We start from the raw sequence: 13,410 nt of genomic DNA, 5'->3' as shown, positions 1-13,410 counted from the left end.
ACTCTCTCCCCTTTTTTTCTAATATTTAAGGAGTGTTTTTGTAGGTTTCAACAACAACCGCAACTTGAATTTGTACCACGGGAGGTGGGAGGGAATGTCTTAGAGGTGTCTGCCTAAGCTTAAGGCCAACTGTAGAAGTTTTGTTTTCCCTCTTTTTGTACAATAAAGCAAAAAACAAAGGTTTGACTGCTGTCTGGTCACTGGAATCAAGGGCAGGGTGTAGGGGTGACCCAACAGGTTCAATGGGAAAGACTTGAAGTCTGGCTTGTTTGCGCTTCTCTCTAGAACCAGCTTTCTCTTGCTGAAGGCTCCACAGGCAACCTACCTTCACATTGTTCTGGGTTGTTACTGAGCTTCCGATTCTGTCTGTACACCTTGGGTTGTCAGACCACTAAGGACTCGGAGAATTTGAGGGAACAGGTAACAATATTTTCCCCCAGAGTGCGTTGCCTTGGGAAATTAGGGGTGATGATCAGCTTTGCATGACTAGGGTGAAACCCTGACCCTAATAAGGGGTCACTTTATGACTATTCGCCCTAACCATGCAAAGGTTTATCATTGGGAGTTGGGGTAACTCTCCCACCTTGAGCCGTCCGCCTCTCCCAGGGTTAGAGATGACTTTCCTAACTCCACCCAGGGCTCTGATAGGAAGTAGGCTGAACCTAGACGATTCCTCTGAAGTTAAGGAAGATGGCCTTCCTGGGGTGCCTGGGTGGCTCGGTTGGTTAAGTACCCCACTCTTGGTTTTGGCTCAGGTCATGATCTCATGGTTGGTGAGATCAAGCCCCGCGTGGGGCTCCACACAGCACGGAGTCTGCTTGGGATTCTCTCCCCCTGTCTTCTGCCCCTCGCCGGTTCACACTTTCTCTCAAAATAAATAAATAAATAAATAAACTTCAAAAGTTAAAAAAAAAAAAAAAAAGTGAATCCCTGCACAGGCCTTGGCTGGATTCCTGCAGCCACCGACGCTGGAGACCTAGGCCTCATCCAAGAGCTCTCCCTTGGCCCCACACCCTTCTCCTGTTCTTGGTCAAACTGCTAGAAAACTCACTGCCCTTTGTGGTCTCCATTTCCTCACCTCCCCTGGGGTGACTCAATTCACCAAGCATGTTCATCATCCCATCTGGTGGACACCTGTCCATCTCTTGACTTCTTGGTCTATTCTGCAGGCATTGGTTCCTCCTCGTTCTATCCTAGGTGTTCATGTCACCCTATGAACCTCTAATTGTCACCCGTAGGTAACCAATCCAAAAGGTGGTATCTCCAGAGACCAGTCTTCCAAGCTGCAAATCTGTAGATTTGTGTGCCCTCTGGAATATCTGCCAGGCACCTCACCTCAAGACCCAAAATGATCGCCATCTGGTTATTCAATCTAGAAACTAGGGTGTCAGCCTTGACTTCTCTCTCGTTCACCTCCATGTTCATTTGCTCACCTAGCCCTGTCCATTCCACTTCCTGTGTCTCTCTCAAATCTGTCTACCCTTTCGCCATTGCTGTCATCCCCATCCTATTCAAGGCCACCACCATTGCCCAACTTCTGCAAAGACTTCCTAAAACTGGTCTTCCTGCTTGTACTCCTGCCCCCTCAGTCCATTCTGCACACAGCCACAAAGTTATCTTTTAAAAAGAAATCTCATGACCTCTGTACTAACAACTTGCATGACTCTACAAGGCCTGGCCCCTGCTTCCCATCTCCCACCTTCGCTCACCCACAATGATCCAGCCAAGTGTTCTCTTTTGTTCTTCAGACATGCCTACCACAGGGCGTTTGTACTTGGTTCTTTCTGCCCCAGATGCCAATCCCTCAATTCTACACATAGCTGGTTTTCTTAACCCTCAGGCTTCAGATTAAATGTCACCTCACAGACAGGCCTTCCCTAACAACCCTTTCTGGTGAGGCCTCCTCCTACATCTTGTTTCTACTATTTGTTTGTTTCTTGTCTATCTCCCCAAGTAAAAGACGCTTAACACCTTATCTGCTTGTCCATTACAGTAATCCCAGCGCCTTTTAAAGTGCCCTGGCACACAAACTTGACACTCAAGAAACATTTGTCGAATGAGAGACAAAGTATGGCTGACAAGGCCCTGGCAGATCTGTTGCTCCTGCTGCCTGTTGCCTCTGCACCAACCCCAGCTACGCCAGCCATTCACGTCTCTCCTCCGGGGCTGGTACCCATTCTGCCTATACACATAACCATTCCCTCTGCCCCCATGTTCCTCGTCACCTCACTGTGTAGTTAATTCAGGGCTCCCCTTAAAAGATCACTTCTCCCGGGGGGGGGGGTCTTCTCTGACCCCTTGACAAGAACATCTTCCTGTCATTTGTCCCCCCCCCCTTTTTTTTAATGCTTTTATTTATTTTTGAGAGATAGAGACAGAGCATGAGTGGGGGAGGGGCAGAGAGTGAGGGAGACACAGAATCGGAAGCAGGCTCCAGGCTCTGGGCTGTCAGCACAGAGCCCGAGGCGAGGCTTGAACCCATGAACCATGAGATCACGACGTGAGCCGAAGTTGGACGCTTCACCGCTTAACCAACTGAGCCACCCAGGTGCCCCCAGTTCCTTTTTTTTTTTTTTTTTTTAATGTTTATTTCTGAGAGAGAGAGCAAGCAGGGAAGGGGGCAGAGAGAGGAGACAGAGGATCTACAGCAGGCTCCTTGCTGAGAGCGGAGAACCCAATGCGGGGCTCCAACTCATGAATTGTGAGATCATGACCTGAGCCAGAGTCAGATGCTTAACCAACTGAGCCACCCAAGTGCCCATGCCATTTGTTTCTTCAGCAGCCCGATGCCTTCACAGTCTTGTTTCACCCACATCAGGCTTTGCTGGGGTGTAGACTCTACTAGGACAAAGTCTGTGGGTTTCTCTGGCTCGCTGCCCTAACGCCACGGCCTCACCCACAGCCCAGACCAGCACAGTCCTCAGTATTTGCGGACTGCTTGATGCTACCTGGGGAGGCCAGGCATGTTCCCAAAGAGGTCACCGCCACAGAGCAGCCCAGGCCAGGGCCTGGATGAACAGAACCATCCAGTTGTAAAGGAGTTGGTGTGAGGATGGCCACGGGTGGGAAAGTGAGGAAGTATTTAGGTAAACAGAGAGGAGACAGGAAGGCTTCTTGGGCATGTGTAAGTTCCTCAGGGCAGATACGCTGGGCATATTTAGAGACTAGGAAGCCGATCAGCATCACTGGTGTGGAGAATTCCTGATTCACACTTGGGAGCTTCCTGAAGACTTGGCCTCATTCTTTTGCAAGTTCAACGACCTTCAGAGTCTCCACCAGCTCATCCCACAGCACCTACAACATAAACCAAGTCGAACTTGTCATTCTCCTTATATCCTCGCATCTCCTCCTCAGAGCTTAAAGATGTTTTCAGGGCCTCTTTGTCCTTTAGCCCATATACCCCAATTGATAATTATCCACATGCCAGAGTGATTCTACTTAAAATTCAAATCTGGTCACGGGCACCTGGGTGGCGTAGTTGGTTAAGCATCCGATTCCTGGCTTCAGCTCAGGTCATGATCTCGCAGTTTGTGGGTTCGAGCCCCGCACCAGGCTCTCTGCTGTCAGCACAGAGCCCACTTTGGATCCTCTGTCTCCCTTGCTGTCTGTCTCTCCCCTGCTTGTGCTCTCTCTCTCTCCTTTCAAAAATAAATAAACATTGAAAAAAATTAAAATCTGGTCAAATGAGTCCTTCCCCTTGAGGACTCTTCGTGGCCTATAGGGTTTAAGTCCATATTGCTCAACACACCTTTAGTCCTCTATGGTCTGACCTGCTCACCTCCTGCTGCTTCCCCACTCATTCCTGTGTTCCAGCCAGTCCCCAAACTGAGCCATATTCCTGAAGCTTGCTGTTTAGGATGTCTAGTGCCCTCCTAATCTCCCACTACAAAAAGCCTTTACTGACCAACTCTCTTACATCATTTTATCTATCTTTCTGGCCACCCCATCCCCTGTGCATCTCTGTTTTTATCATAGTGTTTGGCAATTATTTTCCTACAGTTTTATCTGACAAACTGTGAACTTCTTGAGGAAGCACAACTGTCTTATTTCATCTTTGCATCCCAGCACAGCGCACTGTAAGAATTCTTACAGGGCACGTAAGAATAACAGGTAAGATTTATAAAGCACTTACACTGAGCTAAGAGTTTCACATGCACTGACTTGTCAGTCCTCACAACGACCTAATGAGATAGGTACTATCATTATACCCAGTGACAACAGAGGAAACTGAGGCAACAGAGAGCTCATTTGGCCAAGTTCATTTTTCAAATCCACAGATTTAAATTCTAATCTGACTCCTGGTCTGAAACACTTAGGATTATTGTCGCAAAAAATGTTTGCTGAAGACTAAACAGCCAGTGATGGTCCCAACCAAGTATATGAAGACTTTCCTCGTTTAATCTCATCTTCTAGGGGGGAGAGAGCTGTCAGACACCCGCTCCAAAACTCCAGACCTAGAGAATAACCCAGATTGAAGCGCTAGTCTGGGTATCGGTGCGGCTAGGAAAGGTCCTTTCCTCCAGAAGGTAATGGGGGACCGTGAGAGCCCGCGGATACGGGCACACCCAGGGGAGTAGCACTGGGTCGGAGGAAGGGTCTGGCTAGTGCCGGGCAGGCTGGCTGAGAGGTGGGGGTCCAGCGTGGGTTCCGGAAGCAGGAAAAGCGAGCAGGTGTGGGATCTAAATTAGGCTGAGGGCGGGGAGGGCGCTCGGCTCAGAAGGGCACAGCTCGGCCTTCGCTCTCAGTGGAGGACCCTCATCTCGGGCATTCGTTGGCTCGCAGGCCTGGAGTGGGCTGAGACCCGCCCAGAAACAGGGGAACGGAGGCTCAGACGAGCCCCTTTGGCTCCATAGGTTTTCTGCCCTGAGGTGCTAACAGAGCCCCACTTCAACTCCGGCCTCTTCAGAGAAGTGGCTGCACGCTTCGGGGTAAATGCCGGAGTGGGGGCGCCGGGGGACTACACGGGGCGGGGGGGGGGGGGGGGGGAAGAGCCGGGAGCCCCGAGGGAAGGGCGGGGGAGCCTGGGCCGGAAGGCGTCCCAGGCTCGGCTGGGAGCCGGCGCTCTCTTTCGACGCCACCCGCTGCCCCCGCCCCGGAGCCGGCCGGGACGGCACAACGTCTCCGCCCCCAGCGCACCGCGCACCTCACCTTGAACGTCGCTCCACCCACCGCCATCCTATTGGGCCGACCGGACCGAGGCGAGACGGCGATTGGCCGAGGTGGCTCCAGAAGGCCCCGCCCATCTCCCCGCCCCCGTCCCCGTCCGCCGGTACTTTGGACGGCGGCGTGGCGCCCCTCCTCCCCGCCCGGTCCCCGCCCCCTGGAGCAAATGCTGCCGAGCTGCGGCCGCGGGGCAGATGCACGCGCTCGGGCCCTTCTAGCAGGCGCGAGCAGTCGCTGGGCGCGCGAAAGCGAAAGAAGGAAGAGGAAGGGAGGGCGGGGGCGGGGTGTTGAAGAGGGGCGGGAGGAGGAAGAGGAGGAGGTTGGAGCGCGCTCGCGCTTGGCCTCGCGCCCGCGCGGAGGGAGGGGGAGAGGGGCGCGCGCGCGCACGCTCGCGTTCTCGCTCGCCCCATCCATCCATCCTCCGGTCGCGGCACGCGCGCGCGCTCCGGGCTCGCGCCGCACCCCCCGCCCGGGAGAGGCGGGCTGGAGTGGGGGGCGGGGGGAGGGGCGCGCGGACGGCGCGCGGACTGCGCGCGGGCGGGGTGAGGTGAGGAGGAGGAGGCGGCGACGGGACGAGAAGGGAGGGGAAGGGGCCATGGCCGCCCGGTGAGGCGGCGAGGCGGGGGGGCGGCCCGACCCCCCGGCCCCGGGCCCTGGGCCCCGGGGAGAGGCGAGGACGGACCGACGGACATGGGGCTCCGGAGCAGCCGCCGCCGCCGCCGCCGCCGGAGGACGCGGCCCTGAGAGGCCGCCGGGCCCCGGCGCGGCCCCCCGGGCGGGGTGAGTACGGGACGGAGACGGGGACGGGGGAGGGGCCTGCGGGGGGCGGGGGGCGGGGCCCGAGGCGGGGCTTGGGCCCCCTCCCCCCAGGTCTGGGTCAGCGCCCCTTCCCCTCCCCCCGGGCCGACGCGGAAACGCCCGGCTTCCCCCGGCTTCCCGGCCCGGCCGGGGCCCCCAGCTCTCCCCCTGTCTGGGTCCCCCCTGGGCGGGGCAGGGCCGGCCGGGGAGGGGGCGCGGGGCCTTTGTTAGGGAGCCAGGCCCCAGCCCCCGGGACAATAGAGACACCCTCCCGGACTCCTCTCCCCGGCCGGCTGGGGCTGTCGGCGGGCGGGGAAGGAGAGGGGCCGGGACGCGTCCCACTCTGCCCACTCTCTAGGGGTCGGTCTGTCCCGGACCGGCGCCGGCCTCGGGCGGCTCGGCTCTCCTCCCCCCAGTCGGTATGATGCAGCAGCAGTGCCGCAGGGACGGGGGAAGAGCCGAGGCCCGGCCTCCTACCCTCCCCAGTGCCCCTGGCTCATTTGTCAGTCCCCACCCCACTCTAGGCCGGCAGCTCCTTAAACTCGTACCCACCGTTCAGAGGGGCCCCGGACTGTGGGCGCTGTTTCTGAATCCTTTGGTGGGGATTCCTGGACTTTGGGGCTCTTGGAGAGACTTCCGGGCTGGTCCTGAGGGAGGGAGGGTGGTTATCTAAAAGAAGAGCTGGTAAGGGGAGTGCCCACTCCTGGCATGCCATCCCAACCGGGCTCTACCCCCTCTTCTTGCTCATGGGGGCTAGAAATGCTCCTTCGGCTCTAGGTTTCTGTGGGCTCTGCTCCCCTTCCGTGGTCACAGGCTTATTTCAAGGGAAGACAGAGTGGGGTGAAGGTTGTAGGGTTCTAGGGCCGTTCCTACTTCTGGTAGCAGTACCCCCCCAAGTGGACATCCTGGCTGAAAGCAGAGGTGACTCTGAGGAGAGCCTAGGGAAGGGGGGGGGGGGTATTTAGGAGTCTGTGCAGTTCTTTGCCACACCCTGTGGGTTTGCTTTGAGGCCTTAGAGTTCCTTCTCCTCCCCCTGCTGCATTGCACCATGGGTATCGAAGAGGGGTTTGAGTTTGGGGGACCTGGGTTGAGCTGCTGCCTCCTATAGACCCAGACACTGACTGGCAGCCGAGTCCAGGGCCTGAGTTCAGTCCTGGGAAAGACTAGGCCGCCTTTGGGTTTCGGGCCCTGCAGGACCATCCAGACTTAGTGAGCCTAGGCCTTGGGGAGGGGTATATCTTGATGCCAGGATTAAGCTCTGGGCAGTGAGGTGCAGAGGGGAGGTGGCAGTCTTCACAGGTGCCTTGGACTCACACCAGCACCCCCCACCCCCGTGTGTGCAGCCGTGTTGCCGCCCGCTGTGCTATGAGCAGTCAGAGCGCCGTCTCCACAAGAGTTTACAAATGAAAATGGAGGAAATGTCTTTGTCTGGCCTGGATAACAGCAAACTAGAGGTGAGGGCTCCCCCACGTGTGCCTCTAGTTCTTTCTCTTGATGTCTCTACGTCGCTATATCTGGCATTCACACCAAAGAGGAATTTGGGTAGTCAGCCTGGTTCCTTAAAGGGAATAGCCAGCTGAAAAGGTCCAAGGCTCCGGAAGAAGAAAGGACGCGAAGTCAAGATGGGGAAAATGGCAAAGAAAGCATTATTTTTGGCCAGGGCGAATTGGCAGACTTGGTTGGTGAGAGAGAGTTGCTCTCAGTCCAGGGGGCTGTGACGCTCCTGACCGCGGATGTTCTCCCCTGGGCCCAGGCCATCGCTCAGGAGATATACGCGGACCTGGTCGAGGATTCTTGTTTGGGATTCTGCTTTGAGGTACACCGGGCTGTCAAGTGTGGCTACTTCTTCCTGGACGACACGGACCCTGATAGCATGAAGGATTTTGGTGAGCTTCAGGGTTGAAGGAGAGCAGTCCAGCCCAGCCCCGGGGGCGCTCGGAGGTCCCTTCTCTGGAAACTGCGCCAGAAGTAGTGCCTGGAGCTCCTGTGAGCTTAGGCGGGGGGGTTTCACGAGGCCACGGGGCCATGGGCGGGAACACGAGGTGAGGGTCCCCTGCCCACCCTGATCGCCACGCCTCTCCTGTCCCCAGAGATCGTGGACCAGCCGGGGTTGGACATCTTTGGACAGGTTTTCAACCAGTGGAAGAGCAAGGAGTGTGTTTGCCCCAATTGCAGCCGCAGCATTGCCGCCTCCCGCTTTGCTCCACATCTGGAGAAGTGCCTGGGAATGGGCCGGAACAGCAGCCGGATCGCCAACCGCCGGTGAGGGCTTCTCCCGCTGCCGGAACCAGAGCTGCGCGTCTTCTGTACCCTGTGCCGTGGTGTAGTCCCTCGGGGGCGTTGGTAGGGCACAGAGGGTGGCTCGTGCTTGGCCTCCGACGCTGCACTGTACCCGTGAAGTTGGGGGCAGAGAGGTGGCCGCCTTGACCCGTTCTCTCCCCTCCCGTCGGCAGGATTGCCAACAGCAACAATATGAACAAGTCGGAGAGTGACCAAGAGGATAATGACGACATCAATGACAACGACTGGTCGTACGGCTCAGAGAAGAAAGGTGTTTGGGGATCTGGGGGAACTTGGGGGGCATTGGGGTGAGGTGGCAAGTGGGAGTTGGGTCACAAGTTATCTTGAATGAGGAGGAGAGAATGCAGCTTTGTCCTTTTCCGTAGAGGTCCTTAAATTGAGAACTTAAAGTGACCCTGTGCTTTGTCCTTTTGTCCTACACAGCCAAGAAGAGGAAATCAGACAAGGTGAGAGCGGGGGCAAGCATGAGGGAAATTTGGGCAAAGGACAGACACCCTCCCTTTTGGGCAGGGAGTCCTCAGGTCTCTTGACTCAAGTCTGAGGTCATCGGGTGCCTCTCTGGGTTTCGGGATGAGGGTGTCTGTGGTGGGCAGGAGGGCAGCGGAGGCCCTGGGGGAATGGGGGAGGAGGGAATATGGGTAGATGGGCCTCTTACTGGGGAGGAAGAGTAGGAATTTGAGGATGTTTCTTTGTCAAATCTTTTTTCCTTCCCTGGGTTCTCGGCTCCCCCTTATCGTTACCCTTTCCCCAAAGCTATGGTATCTCCCATTCCAGAACCCCAATTCCCCTCGAAGATCCAAGTCTTTAAAACACAAAAATGGTAAGTGGGTCTTGAACAATGGGAGCGATTCTAGCTGTGTCTTCTGGGACTCATTGCCGGAGGGTGGAGGTGGGGAGCTTAGGGGACAGGGGTATCGAGGGAGGGCCTGTGATCCTTCTGTCACCCCCACTTCCTCTCTGGTTATTTTCAGGGTTCTCTGTCTGTACCTCTGCATCAAACACCCTTCCCCTTCTTTTTTCTTCTTCAGGGGAACTTAGCAATTCGGATCCTTTTAAGGTGAGTAGGTGCTGCCCCTCTTAGGTTCTCTCCCGTTTTTCTTGTTGGGAGTTGGGTGGGATTTGGGCAGGTGGGGTCAGGATGCTGATGGCCCCAAGCACTAGATGGGGTATTTAGGTCTTGGCATGTTGACGTTCTCGCTGGGTCCCAGCCCCTCCCCGATGAGCAGGTGGGGTGGAAAGAATCACTGGAGAACTGCTGGGCAGTCCCATGTAGAAAAGGATGAGAGGGATGGGTTCCCTGTCCTCCACTCCCCCCTCACTCTTGGGCTGCCCCTTCTCTGACCTGTGCCTTTGGTTCTCGCCCAGTATAACAACTCAACTGGGATCAGCTACGAGACCCTGGGGCCGGAGGAGCTGCGTAGCCTGCTCACCACGGTGAGAGACCAGGGAAGGGAAGGCCCTTGGGAGTGGGCTGGAGCCACAGGCGGTGGTCACGTCCCTGGAGGAGGCTGGTGACAGCAGGCAGGGCCATATAGCTCACTCTCTCTGGAATTAGGTCTCCTGGCCAGTGGTGGTCTGGGACTGTCTGTTCTGGACACCCCGGGGCCGTTTCTGCTCGTGCAATCTAGAGTTTGTACAGAAGAGAATATCTAGTGTCTGGAGTGGGCTCCCCTCCGCCCCTCCTTTCAGCTTCTGTTCCTCTTCCAGCAATGTGGGGTGATCTCTGAACACACCAAGAAGATGTGCACAAGGTGAGCTCAGAACCTAGAAAAGGCGCCCAGGGGCCTCCTGCACACGCATCCTGGGCATGGGGTGGGAGTACCCTTGGACTTCAGCAATGGGGCCCCCACTCCTCCCCTCCCTCCTCTAATGGTCAGGCCTTAGGCCACGATCTGGGGGCACCCTGTGTATCCCTCCCCTGTCTGTCTGTTTGTCCCTCCTCTGTTGAGGGAAGGGGCTTCACCTGAGTTCCTCCTACCCTTCTTCCTGCCTTGTCAGGAGGGTCTGATTAATTCTGTCCTTGCCAGGTCCCTGCGCTGCCCCCAGCACACAGATGAGCAGCGGCGAGCCGTGCGGATTTACTTCCTCGGACCCTCAGCGTAAGTGACCCCCCGAGAAGGGTGGTGGGTTGTGAAAGATTAAGATCATGATTGGTATCCCTCAAGCCCTTCTTTGGCCCCTTCTCTTTCCAGCGTCCTTCCAGAGGTCGAGAGTTCCCTGGATAACGACAGCTTTGACATGACTGACAGCCAGGCCCTGATCAGCCGGCTTCAGTGGGACGGCTCCTCTGATCTCTCACCCTCTGATTCGGGCTCCTCCAAGACGAGTGAGAATCAGGGATGGGGTCTAGGTAGGTGATACATCTGGGCCCCCTGGTCTCTCTGCCCGAAGCCGAGGATGTGGGGACACCTGCGTTCTCCTGACACAGCCCAGCCCTCATCCCGCGTGCCTCTTTCTTTTCAGGTACCAACAGCTCAGAGTCACGGAAAACCAAGAAAAAGAAATCCCATCTGAGCCTGGTAGGGACTGCCTCCAGCCTAGGCTCCAACAAGAAGAAGAAGCCAAAGCCACCGGCACCCCCAACGCCCAGCATCTACGATGACATCAACTGACTTGGGTGCAAGGGATAGCCTTTGGCTGAGCAGAGCCCTCTCTCCCAACCCCCACCCAGGTGGCGAAGCCTGGCAAATGGACGGCTGCTGGGGGTTTGGGCTTGGGAAGCTTGGTGGGCCAGGCAAGCAGAGGATCCAGTTATGCGCCCCTGGGGGGTGTCAGGGTCCTCTGCGATGGAGCACGACCCCTTGGCATGCAGGACTCAGACCTGGACATATTATGCCTTGGACATAAGTTTGGTGGGGAGGCGGTTTTCCTATTTATTCTGTGAGTTACTGGATGTCCAGCTAGGCCAGGGGCCTGACCTGGGCACTGTGCCAGGGCACTGCCTGCCCCCCACCCCAGGAACTGGACTCAGCCCTGCCGAGGAGCATCGCGGCTACCCGGGAGGCTGTGGGCTGGAAGCTGAGCCTGGAGGGGGCCTCCCCCAGCTGCCCTCAGCAATGTGAATGGGTCCGGTGCTTGGAGCTGAGGGGCAGGGCTGGGCGTGTCCTGTCTGTGTGCAGAATCCTATCAAATGCCCCCAATCCCAGGGGTAGGCAGGCACAGCAAGCTGTCTGCTGAGGTGGGTGTCCAGAACTGCCACCGCCTTCCCTGCCCCTCACAGGGGCAGCCCTTTCCCCTCAGTCCCCATGGGCCTCCTTGGCAGCAGGAGCTGTCCTTTTGTTGTTGGGTGCCAGGAAAGGGCCTCCAGCCTCTACAGCTTCACGGAACGGGCAAGGGGAGGGTAGGAAGAGGGAGCTGTGTATCAAAATGACTCCCCCCTACCTTTCCTCCCTGACCCAGGGCTGGTGAGGAGTGGGGCCCCAAGGTGAGAGGGAACGGTGCTGCTTTATTTGAAATGTTTTCTTACCTCATTCCCTGCCCCAGGAAGGGGCCCAGCCTCACCCTCCTGGGGTGGCCCCATGTTCCTCCTGCCTCCCCTGCCCCACTGCCCTAGCAGGGCAGCCCAAGTTCCCGACTGCTGCTTGCTACCCCCCTCTTTCACCTTGACCAGCTTCAGTTCCTCTCTCAATGCTCCTGCCTCCGAAGCCTGCCCTGTTCCCCCTTCCTTAGCCGCTTTTAAGTTATTTATTCTGTACTTGTGGTTTGGGGCTCTGAGGAAAATCCTGACCTTTTACCTCTCCCCCCCTGCTAGGAGTGGGGTGGGAAGAGGCTAGTCTCCGTGCTCTGGGTCGTCCGTGGAGGGGGAAGGGGTGTCATGCCCTCCGGTGGGACTACCCTGCCAGCGCGGCCACCTGCCTGGTCTACATCCTGAAGAGCTACACCATCCCGCCTCCATGTGGGCGCCATCACTCCCAGGAGCCGAGCTGGAGGACTGCAGTCTGGGCTGGGAGCAGAGCTGACTGATGACACGGCACGGAGTTGACCCTGAGCTGTGTTCTCTGGCATTTGCTGGATGTGTCCCCTGCCCTCTTCCCAGGAGGAGCCATCCCACATTTGGGTAGCTAGTACCCAGGACTGGTTGGACTGATTTGGGTTAGGGACCCTAGAGGGTTAAGGGAACAACAAGAGCTAGGGCTGCAGTACCCTGTCTGGAACCCCAATCCCCCCCTCCCCTCCCCTCCCCCCCCCCCCCCCCCCCGGGTGGTTCTGATTGTGGCTGACGCCTGGTTACAAATTGGTTTTTAACCCACGAATTGTGATTATTTTTTAAAAAGCCAAATTTTGGCAGGAGTTAGAATAAATCCTAGGGCCTGGGCTCCTCTGTTCTTGACCCTCTGTAGCCTTCTCCCTCTAAGGGGAAGCCAGAGGGGAAGGAGGATTTCAGCCAGCCTCCAGCCTGCTTCCAAATGAAGTCTTGGGAGTGGGTTGAAGGTGAAGGGAGGAAGGCCACAGGCCATTCTCCCTTCTGAGAGGCAGCTGCAGCTCAGGCCCTACCATACCCTTTCCCCTCTGGCCTCTCCCTTTCCCCCTTCTGGTTGGAGGAGGGAGAAGTGGGAAGTAGTTTGGGAACTGGTTTGTCCACATCCACTTCCCCATTGTTCCTTGGCCCGCCCTCAGGGCAGAGCCCCCTGCCCAAGCTGGGTAAGAGATGGGCTTGGTCCAGCAGGGACCCTGAGGGAGCAAACCCTTTTCCTTCCGGGGAGAGTGTGCCCCCCCTACCATGTAGTTGAACAGGGGCTAGGAGCTCCCCACTCCCCTCTAACAGCAGGCTGTGTGGGTTTCAATTCCCATCCTTCCCACCCCGGCTAGGTGTCGTCCACCCTGTATCCTATCATGTGTCTGAGTGTGTGTGGGGGGGGTTCTGTACTAATTTCCATGGCCGGTGGCTTTTCCTTCCATGCATCACTCCCCCCCGCATGCCCAGGGGCCACCCGCCTGGCATTACCGCATGCTGGGGTCATTGGGGGAGGGGGGTGGGGCTCACGCTGTCCTGTGGTCTTGAGATTTTTATTTTTGCATATGTAATCCATCCTGTACAGGTAGCTAACTTTGTAAACGCTGTGTATTTCCCCCCGCCCCCATGGCTGCTGGTGTAAATAAACTGCATTTCCCATTGGTAGCCCAGCCTATCCACCCTCATTACCATGT

General features: G+C 57.0%; 1 protein-coding gene and 1 long non-coding RNA gene across 7 annotated transcripts; one reads left to right on the top strand and one right to left on the bottom strand.

Annotated features, from left to right (window-relative positions):
- Nucleotides 1-2,562: 2,562 nt before the first annotated feature.
- Nucleotides 2,563-6,615, bottom strand: LOC132687562 (uncharacterized). 2 transcript variants are annotated; one of them, XR_013551926.1, is made up of 3 exons: nt 6,510-6,615; nt 3,466-3,638; nt 2,563-3,294 (listed from the first exon to the last, which is right to left on the bottom strand). It is a non-coding gene; the product is annotated as an uncharacterized LOC132687562 (long non-coding RNA). The 2 variants fall into 2 exon arrangements; XR_009614187.2 differs by having other exon boundaries at nt 6,514-6,602.
- On the top strand, nt 5,166-13,381 carry ATXN7L3 (ataxin 7 like 3). 5 transcript variants are annotated; one of them, XM_060645936.3, is made up of 13 exons: nt 5,166-5,943; nt 7,305-7,415; nt 7,715-7,847; nt 8,052-8,223; nt 8,415-8,512; nt 8,686-8,708; nt 9,016-9,082; nt 9,234-9,319; nt 9,628-9,696; nt 9,970-10,013; nt 10,290-10,361; nt 10,455-10,612; nt 10,726-13,381. In XM_060645936.3, exons 2-13 carry the CDS (start codon nt 7,365-7,367, stop codon nt 10,872-10,874), a joined length of 1,122 nt encoding a protein of 373 aa, XP_060501919.1. In that variant the 5' UTR covers nt 5,166-5,943; nt 7,305-7,364; the 3' UTR covers nt 10,875-13,381. The 5 variants fall into 5 exon arrangements, with proteins under 5 accessions (XP_060501919.1, XP_060501921.1, XP_060501922.1 ...); XM_060645938.3 differs by having other exon boundaries at nt 5,167-5,943; nt 9,037-9,082; XM_060645939.3 differs by having other exon boundaries at nt 5,168-5,943; nt 9,291-9,319.
- Nucleotides 13,382-13,410: the final 29 nt, after the last annotated feature.

Source organism: Panthera onca, chromosome E1, assembly GCF_046562875.1.
Source record: "Panthera onca isolate mPanOnc1 chromosome E1, mPanOnc1 haplotype 2, whole genome shotgun sequence".
In the NCBI taxonomy this organism is placed as follows: domain Eukaryota; kingdom Metazoa; phylum Chordata; class Mammalia; order Carnivora; family Felidae; genus Panthera; species Panthera onca.
Note: the sequence above shows the minus strand (reverse complement) of the source record. Positions and strands in the feature narration are given on the sequence as shown.

Bases quoted from the DNA above. Each gene is read 5' to 3' on its own strand.
- ATXN7L3 (XM_060645936.3), top strand. From the start codon at position 7,365: ATGAAAATGGAGGAAATGTCTTTGTCTGGCCTGGATAACAGCAAACTA. The intron at 10,014-10,289 runs GTGAGCTCAGAA...TGTCCTTGCCAG, and splicing joins ACCAAGAAGATGTGCACAAG to GTCCCTGCGCTGCCCCCAGC. The intron at 10,613-10,725 runs GTAGGTGATACA...CTTTCTTTTCAG, and splicing joins GAATCAGGGATGGGGTCTAG to GTACCAACAGCTCAGAGTCA.